Genomic DNA, 25,561 nt, shown 5'->3' on the forward strand with positions numbered 1-25,561 from the left:
AAGTATTCAGCGACGAACATGCACGGAACGCATCTATTAACGTTTTTGGCCATCTTCTGCCTCGTGGCAGTGACTACATCAGACCACCTGGCGGCTAGCAATGAGCAAGTGGAGGACCTCAACATCCCGGAGGATAGCATAGACGAACGCTTCTCGCGCTCATCCCAGGGCATTCCCCAGCAGGCATACGGGCCACCAGTTCTGTACAGCTCGGGATCAAACTATCAATCTAATTCAGCGCCAGCTGCTCAAAGCTATTCAGTACCTGCTGCTCCAACTTACGCTGCTCCAGCTGCTGCAAGCTATTCAGCGCCCAAGGGTCCTGTTTATTCTGCGCCTGCTGCTCCAAATTATTCAGCACCAGCCCCTCAAGGTTATTCAGCACCCGCCGCTCCAAGCTATTCAGCACCAGCCGCTGCAGGCAATTCAGCACCTGCTGCTCAAAGCTACTCGGCACCATCTGCTTCAAGCTATTCAGCACCGGCCGCCCCAAGCTATTCAGCACCAGCTGCACCAAGTTATTCAGCACCAGCTGCTCCAAGTTACTCGGCACCCAAGGCTTCAAGCTATTCAGCACCCGCCGCTCCAAGTTACTCGGCACCCAAGGCTCCAAGTTATGCAGCACAAGGTGTTTCAAGTTATACAGCACCCGCAGCTCCAAGCTATTCAGCAGCCAAGGCTCCAAACTATTCAGCACCAGCCGCTCCAAGTTATTCAGCCCCGGCCGCCCCAAGCTATTCAGCACCAGCCGCTCCAAGCTATTCAGCTCCAGCCGCTGCAGGCAATTCAGCACCTGCTGCTCAAAGCTACTCGGCACCATCTGCTTCAAGCTATTCAGCACCGGCCGCCCCAAGCTATTCAGCACCAGCTGCACCAAGTTATTCAGCACCAGCCGCTCCAAGTTATTCAGCCCCGGCCGCCCCAAGCTATTCAGCACCAGCCGCTCCAAGCTATTCAGCTCCAGCCGCTGCAGGCAATTCAGCACCTGCTGCTCAAAGCTACTCGGCACCATCTGCTTCAAGCTATTCAGCACCGGCCGCCCCAAGCTATTCAGCACCAGCTGCACCAAGCTATTCAGCACCAGCTGCTCCAAGTTACTCGGCACCCAAGGCTTCAAGCTATTCAGCACCCGCCGCTCCAAGTTACTCGGCACCCAAGGCTCCAAGCTATGCAGCACAAGGTGTTTCAAGTTATACAGCACCCGCTGCTCCAAGCTATTCATCAGCCAAGGCTCCAAGCTATTCAGCACCAGCCACACCAAGTTATTCAGCACCGGCCGCGCCAAGCTATTCAGCACCAGCCGCCCCAAGCTATTCAGCACCGGCCGCTCCAAGCTATTCAGCACCCGCTGCTCCAAGCTATTCAGCACCAGCCGCTCCAAGTTATTCAGCACCGGCCGCGCCAAGCTATTCAGCACCAGCCGCCCCAAGCTATTCAGCACCGGCCGCTCCAAGCTATTCAGCACCCGCTGCTCCAAGCTATTCAGCACCAGCCGCTCCAAGCTATTCAGCACCCGCCGCTCCAAGCTATTCAGCACCAGCCACTCAAAGCTATTCCGCACCAAAGCCCCCTAGCTATTCAGCTCCTAGTTATTCTGCACCAAAGGCTCCTGTTTATTCTGCTCCCAGCTATTCAGCACCAGCCGCTCAAAGGTATTCCGCGTCTAAGTCTCCAAGCTATTCTGCTCCAGCTGCTCCTACTTATTCTGCACCAAAGGCTCCTGCTTATTCAGCTCCAAGCTATTCAGCACCAGCCACTCAAACTTATTCTGCGCCCAAGGCTTCAAGTTATTCAGCACCTGCCGCTCCAAGCTATTCAGCACCCAAGGCATCTGTATATTCAGCACCTGTTGCACCTAGCAACTCAGCACCCGCCGCACCAAGTTATTCAGCACCAAAGGCTACCGTATATTCAGCGCCCGGTGCACCAAGCTATTCAGGTCCTTCTGCCCATTCTAGGCCTGCATCTCCGAACTACTCAGCACCGGCCGCAGTCGGATATGTAGCGCCGAAAGCTCCTCCACCTGCCGCATATACAGCATCAACGGCTTCTGGCTACTCTGCACGCATGTACAATTCCCCCGTATTGGCATCCGTGCAAAATGCAGGATATGGACAAGCATCAGGTGGCCATAGCGGATCTTCAATTCCAGCACCACCTTGTCCAGCCAACTATGTATTAAGCTGCAAAAGCGTCTTTACTCCTGCCCCGTGCAGTCAAGGCGCAGCATATTAGGCATTGACGTTGACCGTTTGATAAATAAAAATTATGACAGAAACATATTTACGTTAATACTCATTCTGCTTTGGATAAATAATGCACTTTTACTCAAATACATAAAATGTATTTATTTTTGTATTTAAATTTAACAGCATATTCGCAACAGTTTTTGTGCAATCCTTGCATGCACTCGCGCAGCACCACTCTCTCTCTCTCTCTCACTTGTTCACTCACTTTGCGGTTAAAGCTACATATGTATGTATATGCAACACACTGTCTACCTTCAGCCACACTGTTATGTGCACACAGTTAAAATGCAGAGATTTCCTCTCGCTGCCATTGTGTTGGTTGCAGGCCTGCCAACTTAGCCTTTTACCGGCCAGATCTGGCCTTTTTTAACTGCCAATTGCAGGAAAAATTGTAATCTAGCTACTGGCGGGAAATTTTGCATTTTTTAAAATCAAACCAGCATTATTTTAAGTGCCTCCAAGGTACTTGAATATTATTGGCACAAACAATTCGTACACTGCCGAGGAGAAAATTGATTTTATTGAGCTCGATAATCGTGTGTCAATTTTTGAATAAAAATATAATTCATGATAAGTAAGAAAGTTCTAGTCGAGGCTGCTCGAGTTCATATATGCATATGCATAAATCGACTTAGCTTGTCGCCCTGATCAAGAATATATATACTTTTATACCCGAATTTCCCATTTTCAAAGGGTATAAAAACTGAAATTGCTATATTTCTGGCTATTCTTGAATTTGATCTAGCCTTTTCTAGCAGGTTTGAAAGGTTAATTAGCATTTTCTTGCCCGGAAAAGTTGGCAGCACTGGTTGGTAGCCGCTGTCCGTAGGTATGCCACATCGAAGAGTTAACGAAACGCTCTCGCGAGCGCTCGCTCTTTTTCTCATTTTCTACTGTTGCTCCGCTCGTGCCATGCGTTTAGTGTCGTCTCTTTGTTATACACTTCACGAACGAACGCGGCAGACGACGATAGGCAGCTCTCTCTCAACAACTTGACGAGATTGCTACATCCATAAACAACCCTGTTGATTTTGTGAGTTACTCATTCAGTTAATATTCTCAATTTGAGTTGTGTGGTTAGTGTTGGTGTTGCTGTGGCTGCTGTTGCTATAGCTGTTGCTCCTGGCTGTTGCTTCCGTCGGCAATTTTAGCGCCAACAATAAGAAAAAAATTATTATTATTATTATTATTTTCAATTTGATTACTGTCACAATGAACAACACACAATCGCATTCAAAGCCGCAGATTGTGTGGGATGAAGAGCATACCGTGAAGCTGATCAAGGCATACAAGGCGCAGAATGTTCTGTGGAATCCAGAAAATCGCGGTTTCCTGCATCGCAATGCAAGATACGATGCCTGGAAAGAGATGGCGAATGTTATGCAGTTGACCATACGCGACGTTAAAAGAAAAATGAATTCGCTAATTGGCGTCTACAGATCACAGTACCGCAAGGGTGTTACTAATCCTCGCTGGTGGGCCAGTCACATGTCCTTTATGCAGCCGAAGGTAAGCGGTAAACATACACACTTACACAAACTGATCTAATTTTGTCTTTAAAGTCGCATAGAAAAGGAACCATAACAAAAACTAAAGAATGTCCACACAAATGATTTGTTTTGGTACATTTTTAGCGAGCATACGCATATATGTATATACCTATGTACATACATGCATATACATATATGGCTCATGCGAACGTAAGACAAAACAAAAGAGCGCTAGTGCGAGAGGCTAGCTCGCTGGGAGCGTAAGCACGATGAACGAAAGAGCGCGAATAAAAACTTGTAACGATCGAACTTAAAGTACGGGCATGTATGAGAGAGCGTCTACAAAGCTAATTTCATTGCCTATGTATGCATGTAATTGGTATAGTATGTATGTATGTATGTAAATTTGCTGCAAAATGCTCATTATCATTAATTAGTCAATGCTTATGTTCACTCGTGTCAGATATTGAACTCAAGTAACTATCGATATACATATGTACATATGTATGTATGTTGGTCTGCTAAATAAGCTTCTTCTCTTAAATGAATGCGTGTGTTGACATACGTATGTACATGTATGTATGTATCTGCATGCAAATAAGAAAAGTATGATATGTATGCAAAATACATATGTAAGTATGTGCATGCATATATGTACATATGTATGTATAGACGTACTCTTATTGCATTGCAAGAAACTATTTGATATATTGTATGCATTCATTGACGTATGTCTTTTAAATATCTGACATACTCAATACACATACATTCATACATATGTATGTATTTATTTGTAGCTCAAAACAAAAGCAAGACAGTTTTGCTCGTTTACGGTTTAGCTCTCTCTCTCTCTATCTTTTCTTTTCTCTTACGCTCTTGTCTTGCGTTGAGCGCTTAAGGCGAGCGCGAGTGGTTTTCTGATAAGACTCTCAGCTAGTTCGGGTTCCATGGCAGCGTAAATCATCTCTTTTTTTAATCTCACATCAAATGTGACAGCAATTCGACCCCGTAAGAGAGCAACGTAACTTTTATTTTTTTAATGTTTTACAATCTTATATAGAAATCTTATATATATGAATATAAAGAAAAAGAAAAATACGGAAAATTGTATACTTTACAATTGCTATGATTCGGTCTTTTGCAGTTGATTAAAAAACCAAACACTTTCGATCATTCCGAAAATAGCGACAATTCCATTGGGAATGAGCCCTACGACAGTGAACAGGAGTTTATATCAGCCGAATCAACGCAGCGTCGGTATCAATCGGCATTCCATGAATTTCGCGCTGAATTCGAGCCGTCCAGACGTGTTCCGCTCCACGAACAGCAGCAGCAGCAACAGCAGCAGCAGGAGAAGGAGAAGGAAAAGGCGGAGGTAGTGCAGCAGCAGGAGGCCATCAGCCCTACCTTCCCGCTGATGCATGATGAATTCGTACAGCTGAAGACTGAGCTGGAAGAGATCGAAATAGTTGAGCAGCTAGAGAACGAAAGTCCCCCAGCACAACCAGAGATTGAGAGTCCCTCGAATCAGCCAGAGAATCTGGACGACGACGATGTGACACTTTATGTCAAATATCTGGAGTGCAAGCTAAAGAAGTATCCCCCGCACACACGCAATGCCATCCAATTCGAGTTCAATCGCATCATCTACGAAGCCGATCTGGGATTGCACGACAGGGCTTCAAAGTTTTCGTGAGTATCATCAAATTGAGATCGAGCTAAAGCAGCTATCACAGATTTATCTATTCACAGATAGACACGCAACGGATCTATGGAATATTATGTTTAAGTTCGTTTATCTAATCTAAAGATAGATGCAAAGCATCTGTAATACTATTCCCTAAGCCCATCAATATGGTGCGAGGATAGTTTAAGTAGCTTCTTTAAATGAATTTCAATATTATTATCTCTATGTGAACTATTAATTTAAGATCGGAGACTGTTCAAACTATCCTCGCCTCATCGTAATATTAAGTCCATGAATGTGATTTTATAGATAAATTTGTGTTCCATATATGGTTATGATTTTATTTCATAAGTATTAAACAATGTTGATGTGCAATCAAAATACTTTCACGAAACAATTTTTATGAAATGATATATATACATTTACTTATCTTTCTACGATCTCTTAATTGTCCTTGCCATTGGACACTTACCTCTGCTAGAAATCTGTAAGGAAGCAAAATGAACCGACGAAGTCATGAGAATCGCATGGAGCGGCATTGCTGAAAATACCAAATATCTTGGTCTTTGTGAATCCAGTGATTCCTTCTCCCCGACTCTCATATGCATACCTATATATGTATATACATATATACACTTGTACATATACATATATGTAAATATACTCACACATCCTTTTCCTACAATTTGCTTTATACAAAGTTGGATTTTCCTTCCTCGAATTTATACGAAATCAGCTCACCTGTTCCATGGAAATTTACCATCTGTAAAGTCACGTTCCAAAATTTGTGGGCGCTAAAAGAAACGTTTAGTTTTTCTTCTTCTTGTTTGTTGTTGTTTACTTATCAATTTTATTTTTGCAAATGTTTTCATGTCGTTTTACTAAGAATTATCACACTAAAAAGCAACTCATAATAAATCGTACAATTCTATATATATATACATATATATATGTGTGTATATATGTATGTATTGGGTGTATATATGTATGTTGTATATATAGGTATTATATATGTATGTATATATATTTACATATATATGTCTTTATTTGTGTTGTGTTTGTTTCATTTCCTTTTTTACTTAAACTTAATTTAATTTAATATATATATATTTTTTTATTTTTTGGTTTTGTTTTACAAAGTTTTTTTTATGACTAATTTCATTTTGTTTTGTTGTTGTTGTTGTTTTTGTTCATTATTCTCCTTTTGTTTGCGGTCTATATATTTCATTAAAAAGCACTTATGTATTCTTAAATATCGATCGTTATGTATGTGTGTATGTATGTATATATGTATGTCTATGCAAGCGGATACTTAAAACCAATAATATTTTTTTAAAAATTAACAATACTTAAAACTTTTAAAATTTCTTCTTCAATTGCGCCTTTCTTTGAATTGATCGTTTTGCGTTAATCGATTAGCATTGATCGATAGGTCGTTCTTTGATATCATATCTCTTTCGATCATTGTACGTTTCTACCTAATAAAACTCAAGTAACTCTACGCGGAGAATATGTCAAAAAACTGGTCCATAGATTAAGAGGTATTATTTATAGTATATATGTATGTATATGTATGTGTGTGTATATATAAAATATATATTTAAAAAGAAAAAGAAAAATATATGAATGATGAACTAAAGTAAATTATAAGTCTACTAATCAGGAAGAAACTTGTGTGGAAGCTTATCAGTTTTCTTTGATGAAGCTGTTCATGATATTGGTAGACATGCCTTAACCAAAGCTCGAGCCCGAAACCATATGCATATAGAGAGTGCAGCACTTATGGATACCCTGTAGTAGAATTTGTACTATTGCAAATGGTGGTGAAAGTGAAAGAAGAAGTGGGAGATAGAGAGAGAAGATTCATTATCTTCTCATTATCAATATAACAGAGATATAGGGATAGATGTTTGATCCAAGCCTAGACCTCTGCTACCTTATAGGGCATTCGCATAGGCTTTGCTCTGTCCCAAAAAAACTAAAGACAAGATTTATTTATATATGTATTTGTTTCCTTTGTTTATTTTGCTCGTAATTTTGATTGGTAATGGGTTCAAGCTCATCGAGTCGTTGAACGCCTGCGCCATTGGCCACAAATCAGCGATACGCCAAGCCCATGAACTCTCCCTTTCCAGCGCAGTCTCCACAGCCCCCGCAGCTACCGCTCAGCTCCAGCAGCTAATCACCAAATAATTTAGTTGAGCTCTGAATTTTCAAATTCGACATTCGAAATAGCGAAATGCAGTCAACGGAACAGTTGCTCTACCTCTGACTCTTTCCATCTCCCTTTCCCTCTACCCATCTCTCTCTCACTCTGTTGCGCGCTCGCTCGGTCGCTTTGCAGATCTATTTGTTTATAACAATTTTGTTGTCGCTGTCTTTGGTGACCCCCAAATTGCGGCATGACCCTGAGCTGGGTCGCAGCAAAAGTTCAGCTAAGCAAATCGCCCAAAAAAAAATAAATAAATAAATAAATAAAAAAAAAATACAAAATAAAAGCAAAACAAAACAACCGAAAAAATAAGAGCTCATATATCTTAACCAATTTGGATGATCTCATGGTAGTGTAGCTGGCGCACAAGGTTGTCCGACCGAGCTCTGTTGCCGCGTGCACCTATGGAGCTCGCTAGGCTCTGAAAATATACATATAGATATATATGTATGTATATGTATGTAGTTGGAAAATTTCCACCACAAAAAGACTAAAGCTGTGCTGGATATATAATATGGATATGGAATCATACAATTAAGTTATGGTAGCTTAAAGGTATGCCGCCTCTACGCAAAATCGATTAATCGATAACAAATTTGGCATAATAACTAAGTTGAGCGTCAAGTTACTGTTGAATAACAGTTGCATATATTAAAGTATGCATACTTATCGATAATTGATAGCTGAAATCGATAACCGAAAGCCAAAATAATCGCAATATATCGAGCATTTTTTACAGGCAATACATTAATAATTTGTTTAAGAATGTTATTTGTATTGGTCCTTGTTGCGATATCGATTAATCGATTGTGATCAACACCAACACAAACACCATAAATTTTCTAGTGTTTCCGGCTCGAGCTATGAAGCAACAAGATTTCTTGACTTTTCTTGTATTGAAAAGAAAATAAACAAAAGAATATGCAAATAAAAACAAATTCATTTTCTATGTATGTAATTATATATATATACATATACATACGATATATATGTACATATATATATTGATATATAATTTATTTTTATATTATACGAAATATTAACTAAAATGGAAATAATACAAATAGAGTCTTACGTACGTCTAAAATTTGTCTAGTTAAACTCAAAAAAAAAAAAGAATAATAATAATGATAATAATAATGGTAATATTAATAATAATAGTATTTAATAATACAATTAAGAAGAAATAAAGAGTTTTCAATGGAAACTTAAGCTTAAATGTTTTTGTGTATTTCAGATTTTAACAATATGGGGGGAGGGGGTTTACTTAGGACTAAACGGTCGCATTTCCGCCATTCCATTTTTTTTTTTCGTTTTTCTTTTTATTTTTTTTGGCAATTAAAACAATACTAGAAAATAATATTAATAAATCGTAGATAATGCAATAATATATATATATATATATTTTATATATATATTTATACATATATACAATATATTATATTATAGATTTATATATGTAACTATGTAGGTCTAGCAAATGGGCTGCTGGAGTTGCCGCCGCATTCTTTGGAACGAGGCGCTGCCAAAGTAATTAAACAATATAATTAATTACATTTTAATATTAACTTGGTAACTGCAACAATTTTTATTGTTACTTCTTGTTTTTCAATATATTTTTTTTTTGTTTTTTTTTTTGTTTTTGTTTTCTTTTTGGCGCTGCAACAAAAAATAAAAGAGAAACGAAAGCTTACGTTGTACGAGAGAAAATGCGTAATAAAATCAATGAAAGCTGCGAGCGAAAGTTGCAAAATGCATGAGCTTAAGAGAGAGCATAAGACGCTCGCTCGCTCTCTCTCTCTTAAGCTGGCGCTCAGCCAAGTGCTGAGCCGCTCACAAAGGCAACTCTTCGAAAACGCAACACTAATACTAAATGCTCTCTTCCTTAATATTCATAATTATATGCAAGTACATATGCATATATGTCGCTCTCTCTCTATTAATATATATATGTGTGTGTGTTATGCACATGGATCATGCTTTGTGTGTTTGTAATTTTTTTGTTTTTTTTTTCTTTTCATTCTTATTTTCGTTTAACCCTTAAGCAAAAAACTTAAATTTCTATCACAGCCATTTTTATTTTTCGAAGAAAAAAATTGATTCTTTTTGTTGTTATTTTTTGTTTGTTTGTTGTTTTTGCCCAATTGCTGTTTAAAAAATGTTACAATACTTATACTTTTTCTTGCTTGTTTTGAATGCACTTTTGTTGGTTTGTTTGTTTTTGTTGCTTTGTTGCGTCAATATTTTAATAAAAATTCTAATTGCACTTTTTTGTGTATATATTTTATTAAATTGCTATTTAATAATCCAAGTTTCAACTTTTCTTTTGTCTGTTGTGCACTGAGTTTTGCGTTTTGCTTTCGCTTTTTGCTTTTTGCTTTTGTTTTTTGCTTTTGTTGTTGCTCTCGATTGAACACAAGGAAATGTGGCGAAAATTATTACAGAAAAATACCAAAAACAAAATAAATGAAACCGTTATCTACGCTAAGCTCGCCCTGCGCCACTCGAACAGTGTGACCAGCTTTCAGTTAATATTTATGAACTATTTTTTTTTATATTTTAATCACTGGCTATTTGGAATTTTGGTTTATTTTGAGTTTAGTTTCAAACATAATTTTGGGATTTTTTTTTATTGAATACTTCGTGGCGTGCGGGCGGGCACATAAGACTGTAGCAAAAATTTCGTTTCTTTCTTTAGTTTTTCCATTCTCTTCGTTTCGCTCTTCTATTTCTTTTACTGTGACTAGGAGAACGGAATTTGTATATTATTTGATTTGTTTTTAACTATTTTTTTCTTTCTTTTTTCTTTTTGGTTTTTAACAAAGCACGATAAAAAAAAAAAACTATGAAAATGGTTGCCTGGGTAAAGCGGCAGGAACTAGTTCTGTTCTTTTTTTTTTTTTTCTTGTAATCAAACTGAATTGGGATTTTGTGCCTTTTTTGGAACCATTTGGGCGGAACTTGTAATTCATGCAGGATTTGATTGAAGGCTCAGGCGAGTATTATTAGCATTATTAAAATTATTGTTTTTTTTTTCAGGTTTTTTTTCTGGAATGTGAACTGAGCCTTTGCATCGCATCGTAATATTCAAGTAATTTTTGTTTTCTTTTTTAGCCCTTTTTTTAGGAGCTGGCACAATTGTACTTAAGGAATTTTTTGTAGTTTTTACTTCTTTTTATAGGATTTAAAAAAAAAATTAGTTAAAAAAAAATGACTGACGCCTTACCCTAGCCTAGAGCTTTTCATCACTCTATCTCTCTCTCTCTCTCCCTCGCCTTAATGTCATCATTTACATTTGTATGTAAGTATATATATATTTTATGTATGTATGTTTGTATATCACTCGGCTACTTGAAGATTTGATATACAAATTAATTTTTTGTTTTTTATTTAGTTTTTTTTTTTTTTTTTTTTTTTTTTTTTCTTGTTTTTGACTGACTACAAATTCTTTGATTTTGTTATGTGTTTCCACACAAAATGTTATTGAAACAAAAGTTTTGTACAAATTGCGAGACAATTATTTGTGTTTTTCCATATTTCTTTTTTCATCTTCTCTTCGTATTGTTGTTGTTCATCTTGTTGATCTTGTAGGCCAAGTCGTAATTGCAACACCGACTTGCAGCTGCCCGAAACGAAACGCAAATATAAGCAAAAACATAAAATTCAGTTATCAATTACAATCTATGCGAAGATTTTCCTTCTCTTGTTCTCGCTCTCTAGCGCTGCCTAACGGTAAATTGGGTCTTAGTTGTTAGCTTATTAGCTAATGCTTAGATCTTAGCTTATAACTAATGCTAAATATTAAGCCTAAAAAAAACTCTTTGCTCTTTGTCTTGTCTAATTGTAAAAATGTTTCATTTTGTTTTTGTTTTTGTTTTTGCTTTTGCGTTGGCTTTTGCTTCTGCTTTTGCTTTTGTTGTTGTTGGTTGGTTGGTTGGTTGGTTGGTTGGGGTCTATCCAGCATCCCTTACTGATACTTTCATGTCTCCAGCGAGGTGACAACCAGATTATGAAACACGCTCGCCGATTCGCTCATCATGGCCGCCTGGCCGCACGAGTCGCTGCCGCTGCTCGGCTGTGTGGGCGTGCCGAGACGCAGTGCGTCCATGATGACCTCGAAGTCCTTTTGATTCTGATTCATATCGAAGTTGACCAGCTCAATGTGGTCGGCCGGACCACAGCCACCACCACCACCACCAACGCCAGCACCACTGCCACTGCCGCCACCACAGCCGCCACAGCTGCTGGTGCTCAGCTTGACGCGCTTGTGATTGTTGCTGCCGATGCCAATTTGGTCGTTGTTGCTGCCGACGCCGGCGCCGAGCCCCACAACATCCAACGGACAGTCCTCAATGGCCGAGATGAGCCGCTGTGGCGGTATATAGAACTGTGAGAGAGCCTCGCGCACCAGCCGATCGCTCTCGTCCTCGCTGTTGCTGCGCATGCGCTTCCGCGACGCCGACAGCGCTGCCCGCTCCAACTGCTCGGCGCCCTGGGTTATCTCTGGATCTATTAGCGGCATTGGTGCATTGATGGCGCTCAGCTCGCGGTCGAGTATCTCCAGATCGTTCACCAGATTGCTGTTCGATAGATGGCGCTTGCGTGCGGCCGCAGCAGCAGCGGCGGCAGCGGCCACAATCGAGGACGATGAGGAGGAGGAGGAGGAGGCGGAAGCGGAGGTGGAATTGGAAGAGGACATTGTGTTGCTATTAGCAGCTGGGGGCGTGGCACCGTGACGCAGCAACTGCGACGACTGATGATTCTCAATGGAGCAAATGGTGCGTGCGCCGTTAACATCACCGTAAGGCTTATTGTTGTTGTTTGTGATGCTGTTGTTGTTGTTATTGTTGTTGCTGCTGTTGTTGTTCATTGGCTTGGCATCGTCCATGTTGGGCTGGAAGAGGTTCTCACGCGCCAATTCCGTGCTGCTGTTGTTATCGGTTCTATAAGTCAGAAAGAGACAGAGAGAGAAAGTGGTAAGGGAAAGTTAGTTGAGTTTGTTTTTTTTTTTTTTTTTTTTGTGAAAAGACATTGGCAAAACGGTATAAAAGGTAAATACGAGAAAAACCTGTGCGACATCCATGTGTGTATGTGTGTGTGTTAGTGCGTATTTAGCCAACGATAACAAGCATCGATAGCTTTGTGATTAAATTGCACACATGCATTCATAAATATTAATGTTATCGATAGTGATTAGATAATTATCTATACACAAGTACGTACAACGATAACAAGCACCGATAACTTGAATAGCCAATAGATTGTATCACTATAACCAATTTATCGATCATATATATTGTTTATGATACAAATATAAATATTGATGTTATCGATCATGATAATGCAGTAACAGCAACAGTTACCGTTATTTATCTACAGTTACTTATCTATGGCATCCCACCCAGTTATTTATCTATGACACAGCATTTAGCACGCTTCGCAAATACAATATTATCGATAACTTGTGATGCAAACACTTGCTGTGCTATCATATCAAATGACTCATCATTAGTTAATTTCAAAAGCTCTCGCAACGCCCAAAAAATTAAGTAAGAAACCCCCTCCCCCCCTTAATGTCCGCATATTCTACACACCCGCCGCAGTCATCGCCATAAACTGTCCCCAGTCCCCCATTCCCACCCCAGCAACTGGAATCGAGGCAAAAGTGTCAGCGTGTATTATCGATGTCAGCTTTGCAGGCCAGTATGCTGGTCCGTGGGTCGCACATTAATTAACTGGGCCAACTGTGCGCCGCTTGGAGCCAGTTAAAACGGGCTAACGCAAACGCAAACGCAAAAGCTGCCGGCTGGCGGGCAGCGGACAGCGGACAGCGGCCGGCAGCGAAGTAAATTTCAGCTAATTTCTCTTTCAATAAAAGCAAGCGACAGACTGACTGAACGACCGACACGCCCCTCTGCGCTGCCCCACACCACAAATAGCCCACCTTGCGTAGCGCAGTTTAGCCAATATGCCAAAGCGTTTGAAAGAAGCAACAATAACAACCAAAACTACAACAAATACAAATGTGAATTAAGGCAGCAAAGTTAGAAGAAGACAAAGCCACCAAAAAAAAAACGAAGAAGAAGAAGCAACATCAGCAGCAGCAGAAGAGTGGCAAAGCAACAGCGACGCATTAAAATGCGCAGCTGAGCATGTCAATGCTCACTATTAAAGCAGAAAAGAGCAACAAATACAAATACAGAAACAAAAACAAACGCATACACACACGCACTCAATAACGGACAAGAATGGCATGGGCAAGGTGCAAGGCAGAGAGAGAAAGAGAGAGACAGAGCGAGAGGGCGAGCGGGCGGGCGAGTGTGAGCGCGGGTAGGCGCAGAGGTGCAGGCGCGCGCGAAAAAAAAAAATGAAAGCGAAAGTATGTAGGAATCCGTATGAAGACAGTGTGCTACGCAAAAATACCCTGTAAACTAAAGGCATGAGGCATATTGCTTGTATACAAATGTACATATAAAGAAATAAGAGTTAACAGTAAATTATATATAAATAAATTATATAAAAATTATATATAAATGCAATATATGCATACATATAAGTATATAAAGTATAAGTCAAAACTAAAACCTAATCTACACGGTATTCTTGACATACAGCTGAATTCATAAAAATAATTGTACGACTGACCATAAATTGTTGGCCAACACAACTTAGTGATAACCTCCTCAACATAAACATCTAAATTAATAGCAATATACATACATAAACACATACATATGTTAATCTTAATATTCGATTTTGAAATATAGTAAGTTTTTCTGTAAAAGCTATTATGCTCAGCCACAATACTATTTTTATGACCGCAGCTGTATATACGTATGTACATATTTGAATACACGGTAAAATATGTATTCATATCTGTATCCAATCCAACTAAAACACACTTTACTCTAACAACAATCCACCTCGTTGTTACACACATTTCCAAATCAATTTTTCAAGGGTATTAAAAAAAACACAAAACGACAACACAGAAAAATAATACAACGAAACGTTAAAGAAGCAGCGTTAACAAATCGCTCGCTCCAGAGCTTTATAGAAACCAAAACCAGAAAGCGTACAACAACAGAAGCACCAGCAGCAGCAGCACCAACAACAACAACAATAACGGCGCAACGTAACATAGAGAGTCAAAGAGAGCGTGGGGTTAGGAAGTACAGCAGTTGAAAACAGCAACAGCAACAACAAAGAGTAAAGTATATTAGTTTAGTTGTTGTTGCTATTATTGCCTGTTGAATGTGTTGTGCGCGCAGCACCGTTAACTTGAAATGTTGCTTGGGCCAAGAAGCGAAGGTAGAGAACGGGGGCCACGAAATGGGAGCAACGACAGCGAAGCAGCAGGCAAAAGGGTAAGCAGCAAAAAGCAGCGGCTCACTGACCAAAAATAAGTTGCCAAAAGCAGAGCGCAGAGCGCAGAGCACAGCGGAGGGTCGCAGTCAAAGCATGTTAAATGCAGCGGCAATGGCAGCAACAGCAACAGCAACAGCGACTGCAGCGCTAGCGCCAGCGCCAGCGCCAGCATTCATTGCACAAGTGACCCCAAAATAAAAGTTGCCAACAGCAAACAGTTGGCGGGGGGCGCGACGTATTATGCTCTGCTGTCATGCTCAAGTGCTTTATCCATCATATTACATAATATATTCATCTGCAAGAGAGTGAAGGAGAGTGGGAGAGAGCGTGCGAAGAGCGGGAGAGGGCGAAACCGAGAGATAGAATACCCACGGTCGGTCGTATTGCTTTTCAGCCAGCTTCCCAAAAGAAGCTTTAAAATTAATTTACTTTTTTTTTTTTTTTTTTTTTGAATAAATCAAAGCAAGCCAAATTACACTTGGCAAGCTGCGAGCGGATCGTACGGATAAAGCTTTGCTTTTCACTTCAGTGTGACGACATCAAAGCGCTTCACTTGGAGCTTACACTCGATTGCGCGTTCGAGTTCTTCTCTGACAGCAATTAATAGTAATAAAGCTTTTATCAATGTTTTTGGGATGCCATCGCGTTGACATTGAGTAGCTACAAAAGAAGCAGCGGCCACAGTGAGAGTGCGACAAAGAGAGAGGGAGGAAGGGGAGCGCGCTCGCGCTCAATCACTTGTAAGCACGCTGTGTCCGTGTGCGTGTGTGTGTGCTTGTGTGTGTACTCAAGTATGCGCGCGTGTATATGTTTGCCTGTGTGCGTTTGCATGGCATGCGACCGATAAGCAAACGGTATTGTCCACTCTGCTTCAATAGCAAACTGACTTGCCGAAGCAAGAGAAAGAGAGAGAGGGGAAAACTGAAGCTTTGCTTACTACTTGTTAGCTTCTTTTTGTTTTTTGTTTTTTTTTTTTTTGTCTTATCTGTTTTCGTTTTGCGCACGTTTTCTCGATGGTCTCTGGCGAAATATGCCGCTGTCTCTTGTGTATTTGTGTACGTTTGTGATGGGGGAAGGGAGACAATGCTATGTATACACATATACATACACATACATACACGCAAACAATTCATAGGAAAATTGGGGCATATTAAGCGCTTCACCTGCGTGGCATGGCGTGTGCCTGTTTGCCCCGCCCTTTGCACCCACCACCGCCCCCTCCCCTAACATCATATTGTGCGTTCGGCTGTTTTGATTATGATTTCGAGTTCAAGGCTATTAACTTGTGTATTTACAAATTATCCATCATTTGCCTTGGCTTGCCTTCGATGGGATCCTTACACAAAACGTTCCCGTCTTCCATTGCTCGCGACTAGCAGATACCCCATCGATGATTTAAAAAAAGCTTTTTCTTTATAGGAAAAAACTGTATGTATATACACACACACATACATACACATATGTAGACATCTCCATCTCTGCCTGGGCCTGCCTTGTCCATACACACACACCACACACTCACATACCAAATATATACATATATACGCACACTTGCACAACTTAATTATACACATTTTTTTTTTTTTTTTTTTTGCTGTTGTCCATTTTTAATGAGTACAGGGTATATGCATTGCACAAGTGGAGCACAAGCGACGGCAGGCAACGCAGTCTAAAAATGTTAAATAAAAAATGTCACACAATCGAACGACAAGTGCAAAAAGCAAGAAAAAAAAAAAGCACACACACACACACACACACACAAAATAAGAGAAAAAGGGGGGAATAAGCACAGCGCGGCGTGTCGCGTCTGCAACGTAGAAATGGAAGCGAAGGCAAATGACGTTATAACGGTAGAGGGATGCGGGGGAGGGGCTCAACGTAAAGTCACAAATGTAGGACGACGACGACGACGACGACGACGCGCATTCGTTGGTGCGCTGCAGGGGTCGGCATCGAGCCGCAGGAGACGGCGTACGTCACAGACAACTTCATTTGAAGCGGAGGCCGCCGAGGCGAGAACAGAGCGAGAACACCCCACACCCAATCCGATACAAGCTTAGCCCAACCAACCTACCTAACCTAGAGTCGCAATCATACAACACACACACAGACACACACACACACACACACACACACACGTACGTACAAACATATCTACCATATGGCGTATTTCCCCTCCACCACACCACACCACACCGCCGCACACCACTTTACTGTTTGTTGCTCCGTTTCGCTTCGTGTGATATGCTGGCCATGCAAATTGAATTTAAAGTGATTTTAAAGAGCGAATTCGCTGCGGTTGCCCCTTTAACTTGAGTAGATTTTGCTGCTAGTCTCTCCACACTCACTCTCTCTCTCTCTCTCACTCTCTCTCTCTCTCGCCTCTCACTCATTTTTCACTTATCAGCCATTATTTGTGTGTTTGTGTGTCTGTGTGCACATTGATAAGCAATTACAAATAGCAACAACTATGCGAAAATGCAAAGCGCGCGCGTGTCGTCAGCTAAAAACAAATACTTAAGAATGTTCACAAGAATTTATTTATACACAAAGATTGAATTGTGGATAATCGCACAGTCATATATGCAGATCCATACATGTGTGTATGTGTGTATGTATATACATATGTGTATATATGCAGATGAGTTTATTATTGAACAGAGCTTAACACTGCTAATCCGTCAGGAGTTCTCAGAAGTCCAGAACTCTCAGAAGTTCAGGAGTCCGAGTTGTTCGCTGCTGATTGGACTACATATACATACATACATAAATACATACATACGTACATTCATACAAATTGTATGACATATACATACATATATGTATCTGTGCACATGTATGTATGGATGTATGTATATGCATAATTTGCATTTATCACTCACTCACAAATAGAAAATAAATATATAAAATTCACCCTCTCCTCACAACCCGCTCATCAATTTTAATTGTATAATCTAATTGTTCTAGAATCTAGATGCTTTAAATGCGCGCCCAGACAAACAAATGCAAATGGCACACGCCCTACGCCTCCGCATCTGTGTGTGAGTGTGTCTGTGTGTGTCGGTGTGTGTGTGTGAGTGAGTGTTTGTAAAGTAGGCAATCGCAGCTTGTGGTGCAATCGTTACCGAATAGATGAGATGCGCAACAAAAGCACCAGCAGCAACCGCCGCAGCAGCAACAGCAGCAACAGCAGCACCAGCAGCGACAACGGACAGCGGTAATAGAAACAACAGACAATATAACAGAAAACTATAAAAACGTCGTCGCAGTCGCGAATTATTACGACGCCGCAAAATGGGGCGGTGGGTTACAAAATGTGTGCAAAGAGCAAAGCAAACACACACACACAAACGAACAAACGAACGAACCGAACGCATAGGCGAGGGAGCACGAGCAAGTTCCTCTCTAGCTTGTGTTCGCTCTCTTTCTTTCTTTCTTTCTTTCTCTATCTAGCTGCATCGATGCCTCGCTGGGTGCATTTGTCTGCTTTCTGTGTGTTTGTAGCAAGGCGCGAGCAAGCAAAGGGGGTGTGTTTAGCAGCCTCAGATGCGGTAAGCAATTGAATAAGCATTTGGTGTTTTTTCAATGCCTTTGAATAACAATAACAATAACAAATAATCATAAATCGCGATTCGTTAACTATTCGTAATCGATAACATGCTGGGCTGTCTCTTTAGGTGAAGAGCATTGCACAATAAATCAAATTGCACACACACACAAGTACATAAATAAGCATGTTAAGTATATAGAACATATGCAGACAATCAGTCAGCCAAGCAGTCATATAACACACACTGCTTATAGACACATTTTGTCATTTGCTTTTATAAGTTTCTCCAACATGCATTAAACGATTATTTCTTCTCTCTCTTTTAATTAAATTATCGATTGCTGCTGCTACTGCATCGCAACTTCAAAGTAATAAGCGCATAGGCATATGGTTGTATGTGTGCATGTGTATGTAACATGCATATACATATGTATGTATGTACATACAAACATACTTACAATTGTATGTATGTATGTACATATGCAAGCGTCTCACTGGAGAAAACATGTCAAACAAAGCAAAACGAAGCAAAAACGGAAACGCAGCACACGAAACAGCAGCAGCAGCGCCAACAATGACGTCGAAGTCAACGTCAACGTCAGCGTCGCGCTAGCAGCAGCGACAGCGACCAACTCTATGCCAAGCAGTAGCGAATCAAAAGCCAAAAAGGAAAAAACTGAGATTGCTATGAATTAAGTTTTTGGCTGCGCGCAAAAATAAGCAACAACAACAACAAAAACGAAGAGCTTCAAATGTCTGAATGTGTGCGTGAGTGTGATTGTGTGTGTGTGTACATGTGTGTAGTAACGGCATTTTATTTGTTTTCTCTCCTTGCAGCAAGCGCGCTGAAGCAAGTGAAACAAAGAGGAAGCGCAACAACTACAGCAAAAAGAAAGCCAAGGCGGCGCTATGTCCATCTCGCACTAGATGATGATAGATGACAGTTGTTGGTCGGGGTGCGAGCTATCCAAAAGGGAGGGGCAAAAATTGAAGTTGACTCGCTTCAAGCTTGACACGCGCGTACGTAGGCAAGGCAAAATCCAAAAGGCAATAACAAAAAAAAAAAATAATACAACGTAACAATGTTTAACAGTAAAGCCAATGGCAAAGTCAGTGAAATAAATGTACAACTTCATACGACTCCACTACTCTCTGCACCGCTAGAGCAAAAGCAAAACAAAAGAAGTATACAAAAATCTACAACAACAACAACAATAGCTACACTATTATACTGTACAATGGCACAGAGCCCACAGTGGGCCAACGCCAGCGATGGCAGCCAATGATCCCCACCAAGTAAATAAACATCATCAAGCCAGCTACATGACATTATGCTAGCTCATAATATAAACAATGAATTTCTATACATTTCAATATAACTTGTACATTGTATATGTATATGTATATGTCTATGTATGTATGTATATTGGGTATGTTCGAATTCCGAAATATCGATAGACTGTTATCGGTATGCACACTGGATACATACACAGTGCAGCATACAGTGCTAAATATATGTATGTGTGTGTAAATATGTAATACATGCATGCATAGCAACCACACTTCAGGCATGCCGTCTATTCCTGCAGGGCACGCAGCCGAAGCCTTGAGAGAGCGGAGAACGGAGAGCGCCAAAGAGCGTAAAAATTGCATACGAAAAGAAAGGCAGCAGCGGCAGCGACAGCAATAGCTGTTAATGATCACCAACCAATACATACATACATACATACATACATATGCAATAACCAATTGTGCTCAATAATTGAAACGCATTTCAAGATCAGCTCAAATGGCGTTTTCTTTTCGTCTTTTCTTTAACTACGAAATTCTTTCGTAATATTGTATTTTGTGTGTGTGTTAAAAAAGTTTTAATAACTCTTTGGACTCTGCATGGCTAAAAATAATTATACGCACACAAACACACACATACACATTAACATACTAATGTCGCTTCTCGTTTGTGCGTGTGTGTGTGTGTGTTTGCAAAGTCTGAAGGTTTTGGTTGCGTTTTGTGCTGTTGATGTTGGCATGCGCTGGCTTTGGCTTGTGGTATTGTGTGCATGTATGTGTGTGTGTGTATATGTATATGGCGACTCTAGAGGTGCACTAACAACAACAACAGCAACGTTGCTTGCTATCATCGCAGTCGCTACTCTCAGTTGCTGCTGCTGTTGCTGTTATGGTTGCTTTTTGTTGCAAGTGGAACGTGATTATTTCAACGAGCGCAACGTTTTTTAGCACACACACACACACACACACAGTCAGACAAACACTGTGTGTGTGTATTTTCTACAACTTGCTTTGATTTCTTTTGGTTTTTTGTTGCTGCCGCTGCTGCTGCTGCTGCCGCTGCTGCTGCTGCTCGCGCTATCTGCGAAGGTTGTTTCCCGCTGTATTTGGGTGCGCGCGTGTTGTTTTTATTTTTGCTTTTGCTTTTGTTATTGTTGTGTTTTAAGCGTTTTTCTTTTCTTTTGTGTTTTCTGTTCCTGTCTTTACGGTTTTTTGGTTTTTATTCTTTTGTTGTTACGCTGATTGACATCAATAACTACCGATTATTGACTATCATGTATATGCGATAATTATGATCGATTAACGATATGTATGCCAATTTGTTATCGAATTTAAAGTACATATACAAATGCATACCTATTCAAACTACATAAAGCAGAGTTTACTATCAAACTGCATACATCAATGTATGTATGTATGTATGTATGTATGCATGTATTCATGCTATTCGAGAGCATACTATACTAGAATATACTCTTCTTGTTGTTATTGCCTCTCATCTTTACTCGCTGCTGCATACACACGCCCTTTACAGAGCCAGACAAACGGACAGACAGACAGACAGACAAACAGTCAGACGATTTTAGTTGGCTCGCCTGCTGGTGCTGGCTGTGTTTTCTCTCGCCTTCTCCCTCCCTCTCACGCTCACTCTTTTCTAGTTGCTGCCTCCTCTGCGCGCTGCCGTTTTTCGTTTCGTTTTGTATTTTGTGTCGTTTCTGTTTGAACTGTTTGCCGTTGCTGTTGCTGTTGTTGTTGTTGTTGTTATTGTTTAATGTCTCTTGAGTATCTGCTTTGGTTTGCTTTGCTGTGCTTCGTTTTGCTTTGCGCTTGGCCTGAATGCAACAGAAAATAAATAAATAAAAGAAATACTGTGCACGTTCGCTATAATGAACTAATTGTAGTCAAGTTGGTTCCCCCCCCTTTCGCCCCTTTCCGCCTCTGCCCCAACATCCCCTTCTGCTCACGCACACAAACGCTTTCACAAAAAAAACATAGAAATTCCGTCTGTCCGCATATTTATTGTTCACTTTAACGACAGCCCACTGTACGCTTATTGTGTGGCCTGCAGCTGTAGTTGTAAGCCTGCAGGAAGCGACAGCGGCGACTAGTTGCGGTTGCCGCTGACCACAGCCTAAAGACGGAAATATCCTTGCGAGCGCGCGTCAAGTTACACAGCAAATAAAACTGAGCGAAAGACTTGTCAGACAGAGCGTTGCCACGCAGGCCAATAAAAACATAGCAAATAAATAAATAAAAAAAATAAAAAAAAGCACCAACCAGAGACTGAGAAGCTGCATTAAACCCAAACAACATTTCCAATGATCACTTGACGCAGTTTATAGCAACAAACAGAGGCAGAAATAGAAATAGAACTACAGGCATATATGTATGTACATATGTATGTATATGCATGCACATTCTGAAAGTGTTATATTTGTTTGTTGTTGTTATATATATATATATATATTTAGCACACTTCCACTATTTTGAGTAATCGCTTTATGTCTTACGCTCGTTCGTCGCCGCCGTCGCCCGCGCTATTTCTCGCTAGATACGCACTTTGGCCTTTCGCTAACTGCGAAGGTTGCCACACGCTCACGCACAAGCTTGAAAGGGCAATCGAGCGAACGAGCTCGCGTAGGCAACATCGCGAGCCAGCGTTGCCAATTGAGCTTTTTTTTTTAAGTTTAAATATATGCATATATGTACATATATGTATATTTTATATATTTCATTTATATTTATAAATCAACATATGAATATGTTCAATTATTTTGGAGCTCTAATTGCATAGGAAGCCACCTTAGCTAATTTTCTAAATTTTAACTAAAAGAGTATCACTAAGTCGCCATGTTTTAATTGCTTTTCAGGCAACTTTATCTAGTTTGAGAGTTTTTTTTTCTCTTCTTTTTTGTTTTTGGCAAAAGCTGGCACCACTGGCTGCCTCTTACAATTTATAATCAGACACACATAAACGCACACATTCATACATACATATACATATATAAATATGCAGTTATACATGTGCATGTATGCATGTGTCTGTGCACGATTGTATCTCTATCTCATTCGTTTACTCACTTTGGCAAATTCTGCAGGTAACGCATTTGCTTCTCTCGTCTCAGCTCATCGGTAAGTCGGCAATAGGTGTTATTGATGCAGACGCTGCGGCGCAGATTCGCTTCAGAGTCCTTGATACGCTCCAGCTTGTGGGCGCACAGCTGCAGGATGCGTTTACGTTCCTCGCGCTGACGCAGCTTCGGCGAGATCATTGGCACGCGCGAACGATGATGGTGATAACCAATGGGGGGTGAGCAGCGTGGCGGTCCGAACATGTCCGAATCATCATCGCTGCTGCTGCCATTGCCGCTGCCGCCGCCACAGCCGTTGCCATTCGCTGCATTTGTATTGGTTGGCAAGGTCATTGTGCGATGTGTCTGTGTCTGTAACTTCGACTGTGACTGTGTGTGTATGTGCGTGAGCGACTGCAAGTGTGTGCGTATGAATCGCATTCAAAGCTTCGCTTTCGGACTGTTTAAGTCTCTCTTCTTTGAACTATTTGCTGCTGCTGCTGCTGCTGCTTTTTCTTCTTCTTCTTTTTCTTGCTTCTTCCCACTGCACACACAAGGTAAACAGCAAATGTTTATTTAAGTAATAAATTATATTGAAAAAACCAAATTATTTTATTTTAGAATTTTTTGTTGTTTTGTTATGTTTTGTTTTTGGTTTTGTTTTTTGTTTCTCTTTTGTTTCTCTTTTGTTTTTTTTTTTTAATGTTTTTATGTGTGAGTGTTTTGTTGTAGTGAGAAATGATCACAAGCTGCTTCTAATTGTTGACTTTCGATAGGAAGCAGCCTACTTGATTTTTTTTTTTTTTTAAATTTTCCTTTGCAAATTACAACACGCTCATGTATAGGGGAGTGTGCGTGTGTGTGTGCTGCTGCTGCTGGCGTCGCTGCTGCTGCGCTGGTGCTGCGTGAGATTTCACTTTGCTTTTGCTGTTTGTTTTGTTAGCATGCGTGCGTGCGTGTGTGGCCCGTTATGTTTCGTTAACTTTGCATTATTTCGCACGCTTTATCTTTTTTTGTATTGGCTTATGCTTTTGTTTTCGCATTTGTTTTACTTCTGGTATAAAAATTCAAAATAATCCAGGACTTTTGAATTTATTCGAGCGCACAGAACTCAACAAAAAATAATCAAAAAAATTTTCAAAAAAATAAAACAACTGTTATATTCTATTATTAACTGTTCAATTAGGCACTCAGTGTTGACAATTACAATTCAAGTTTGGCAGCCTTTTTTTTTTTTATTTATTTATTTATGTCAAGTAATTTGTTATTGTTTTTTGGATTTTTTTTTTTCTTTGAACACGCGGCTTCCTTAGGCGGTGGGCAGTGCAAGTGCAGTTTGGAGGGCTGAATGGGGAGCGCGGTTTAAAAAGGAGCGACGCACACAAAGTCAATAGAGTTTGAGAGAGAGAGAGGCACAAGTCTTTTACTAATTGTTTGATTTGTTGTTTTAAGTGTTTTTGTTGCTTTATAATTATTATTAATTAATTATTATTATGTTCCTTCTTATTTGGTGAAAATTATAGGCGCCTGTTGAGGTTGCGTGAATGAGTAAAAGACAGAGAGTGAGAGAAAGAGAGCGCGCGGAACGTGTAAGTTGGGGAGCGCGTGGTTTTTGTTGTTGCGTTACTTGTGTTACTAGGCCGAACTTTGCCGCTGCCGCTTGCACGTCCGCACAGTTCTCGCGTTCGATGTGAACTGAAAATTGAATGAATGAAGCGCACGGGCTTTGGCTGGCTGGCTGGCATCAGCACTGACAGCGACAGCAGCAGCGGCAGTGGCAGAGGCAGCGGCTGTTTTATTTGCCTGCCAGCGGCGACGTCGTCGTTGGCAGCGCGCACAGATGTTCAAGCTACTTCGGCTCGGTCTCTGGCGGCATCGCAGCCGCACGTACAAACGGAAGTAGCAGCCAGCAGAGACGTCGGCTAACCTAAGCTGAACCGAGCAGAGCTGAGCAGAGCAGAAGCGCCAGCCTAAGAGCGTAAAGAGAGTGTTGCTATAAAATATAAAGAGCGCAGTGCATGGCGTACGTGCGTGCTGTGTTGTATGTGTTGTATGTATATATATGAGTGTGTGTTTGTGTGTGTTTCCACGAAAGTCGGTGTGATATGCAAGATTTTGGCATTGGGTGTGTATATGTGTGTGGGGCATTTTCTTAGCGTGTTTGTTGTTTGTCTGCTGGTTGCCGCTGCCACTGCCTCTGCTGCCATTTGTAACGGAAGCGAAACGCAAACACACGCGTCGCTGGCTCCAACAGCAAAGCAAAGGGCAGCAGGTGGGGGTGGACAGTTGGCAAAAATTTGAGAGCCTCTTGTGTTGTCTTTTGTCGCCTGTCGCTCCGACGGCATGGCACGCGCTTTGGCAGACGCTGCGGCCAATGAGCATAAATTTTATAGTTTCCTTTTTGCATACACATACATGTACGTACATACACACATACACGCACACATATAGATGCTTGCATTATTTCTTCTCTTCGGTTTTGCTGTGTGTTTTTGTTTTTATTATGTAAAAAGTGACTGGCCTTAAGCGACAGACGCCACAGACCGTTAGCGGCAGCATTTATTAAGTTGCCAGTCAGGCGCATGACAAATGGCGGCGACTCTATCAATATATTTATGTAATTTGTTCTTGCTTTTGTTTTTTG

General features: G+C 40.7%; 2 protein-coding genes and 1 long non-coding RNA gene across 6 annotated transcripts; 2 read left to right on the forward strand and 1 right to left on the reverse strand.

Annotated features, from left to right (window-relative positions):
• Positions 1–3,215: 3,215 nt before the first annotated feature.
• LOC6585277 (vacuolar protein-sorting-associated protein 36) lies at positions 3,216–5,807 on the forward strand. 2 transcript variants are annotated; one of them, XM_015161196.3, is made up of 3 exons: positions 3,216–3,758; positions 4,884–5,431; positions 5,496–5,807. In XM_015161196.3, the coding sequence occupies exons 1-3, from the start codon at positions 3,462–3,464 to the stop codon at positions 5,545–5,547; spliced, it is 897 nt and encodes a 298-aa protein (XP_015016682.1). In that variant the 5' UTR covers positions 3,216–3,461; the 3' UTR covers positions 5,548–5,807. The 2 variants fall into 2 exon arrangements, with proteins under 2 accessions (XP_015016682.1, XP_002010910.1); XM_002010874.4 differs by having other exon boundaries at positions 3,221–3,758; positions 5,492–5,807.
• A 4,070-nt stretch (positions 5,808–9,877) lies between these two features.
• LOC6585278 (probable WRKY transcription factor protein 1) lies at positions 9,878–24,623 on the reverse strand. The gene is made up of 2 exons (XM_002010875.4): positions 22,928–24,623; positions 9,878–12,581 (listed from the first exon to the last, which is right to left on the reverse strand). Exons 1-2 carry the CDS (start codon positions 23,356–23,358, stop codon positions 11,618–11,620), a joined length of 1,395 nt encoding a protein of 464 aa, XP_002010911.2. The 5' UTR covers positions 23,359–24,623; the 3' UTR covers positions 9,878–11,617.
• On the forward strand, positions 14,740–19,696 carry LOC116804546. Of its 3 annotated transcripts, none has more exons than XR_006356896.1 (3): positions 14,740–15,005; positions 17,974–19,320; positions 19,394–19,696. It is a non-coding gene; the product is annotated as an uncharacterized LOC116804546 (long non-coding RNA). The 3 variants fall into 3 exon arrangements; XR_004364538.2 differs by lacking the exon at positions 14,740–15,005 and having other exon boundaries at positions 17,890–18,557; positions 18,926–19,320; XR_004364536.2 differs by lacking the exon at positions 14,740–15,005 and having other exon boundaries at positions 17,890–19,320.
• Positions 24,624–25,561: the final 938 nt, after the last annotated feature.

Source organism: Drosophila mojavensis, unplaced genomic scaffold (assembly GCF_018153725.1).
Source record: "Drosophila mojavensis isolate 15081-1352.22 unplaced genomic scaffold, ASM1815372v1 contig_136, whole genome shotgun sequence".
In the NCBI taxonomy this organism is placed as follows: domain Eukaryota; kingdom Metazoa; phylum Arthropoda; class Insecta; order Diptera; family Drosophilidae; genus Drosophila; species Drosophila mojavensis.

What these genes read in the sequence shown, in the direction of transcription:
- LOC6585277 (XM_015161196.3), top strand. Translation starts at nt 3,462, where the DNA reads ATGAACAACACACAATCGCATTCAAAGCCGCAGATTGTGTGGGATGAA. An exon ending in TGTCCTTTATGCAGCCGAAG is followed by an intron (nt 3,759 to 4,883) that starts GTAAGCGGTAAA and finishes GGTCTTTTGCAG; the next exon opens with TTGATTAAAAAACCAAACAC. An exon ending in GACAGGGCTTCAAAGTTTTC is followed by an intron (nt 5,432 to 5,495) that starts GTGAGTATCATC and finishes ATTCACAGATAG; the next exon opens with ACACGCAACGGATCTATGGA.
- LOC6585278 (XM_002010875.4), bottom strand. Translation starts at nt 23,358, where the DNA reads ATGCGATTCATACGCACACACTTGCAGTCGCTCACGCACATACACACA. An exon ending in TACCTGCAGAATTTGCCAAA is followed by an intron (nt 12,582 to 22,927) that starts GTGAGTAAACGA and finishes TCTGACTTATAG; the next exon opens with AACCGATAACAACAGCAGCA.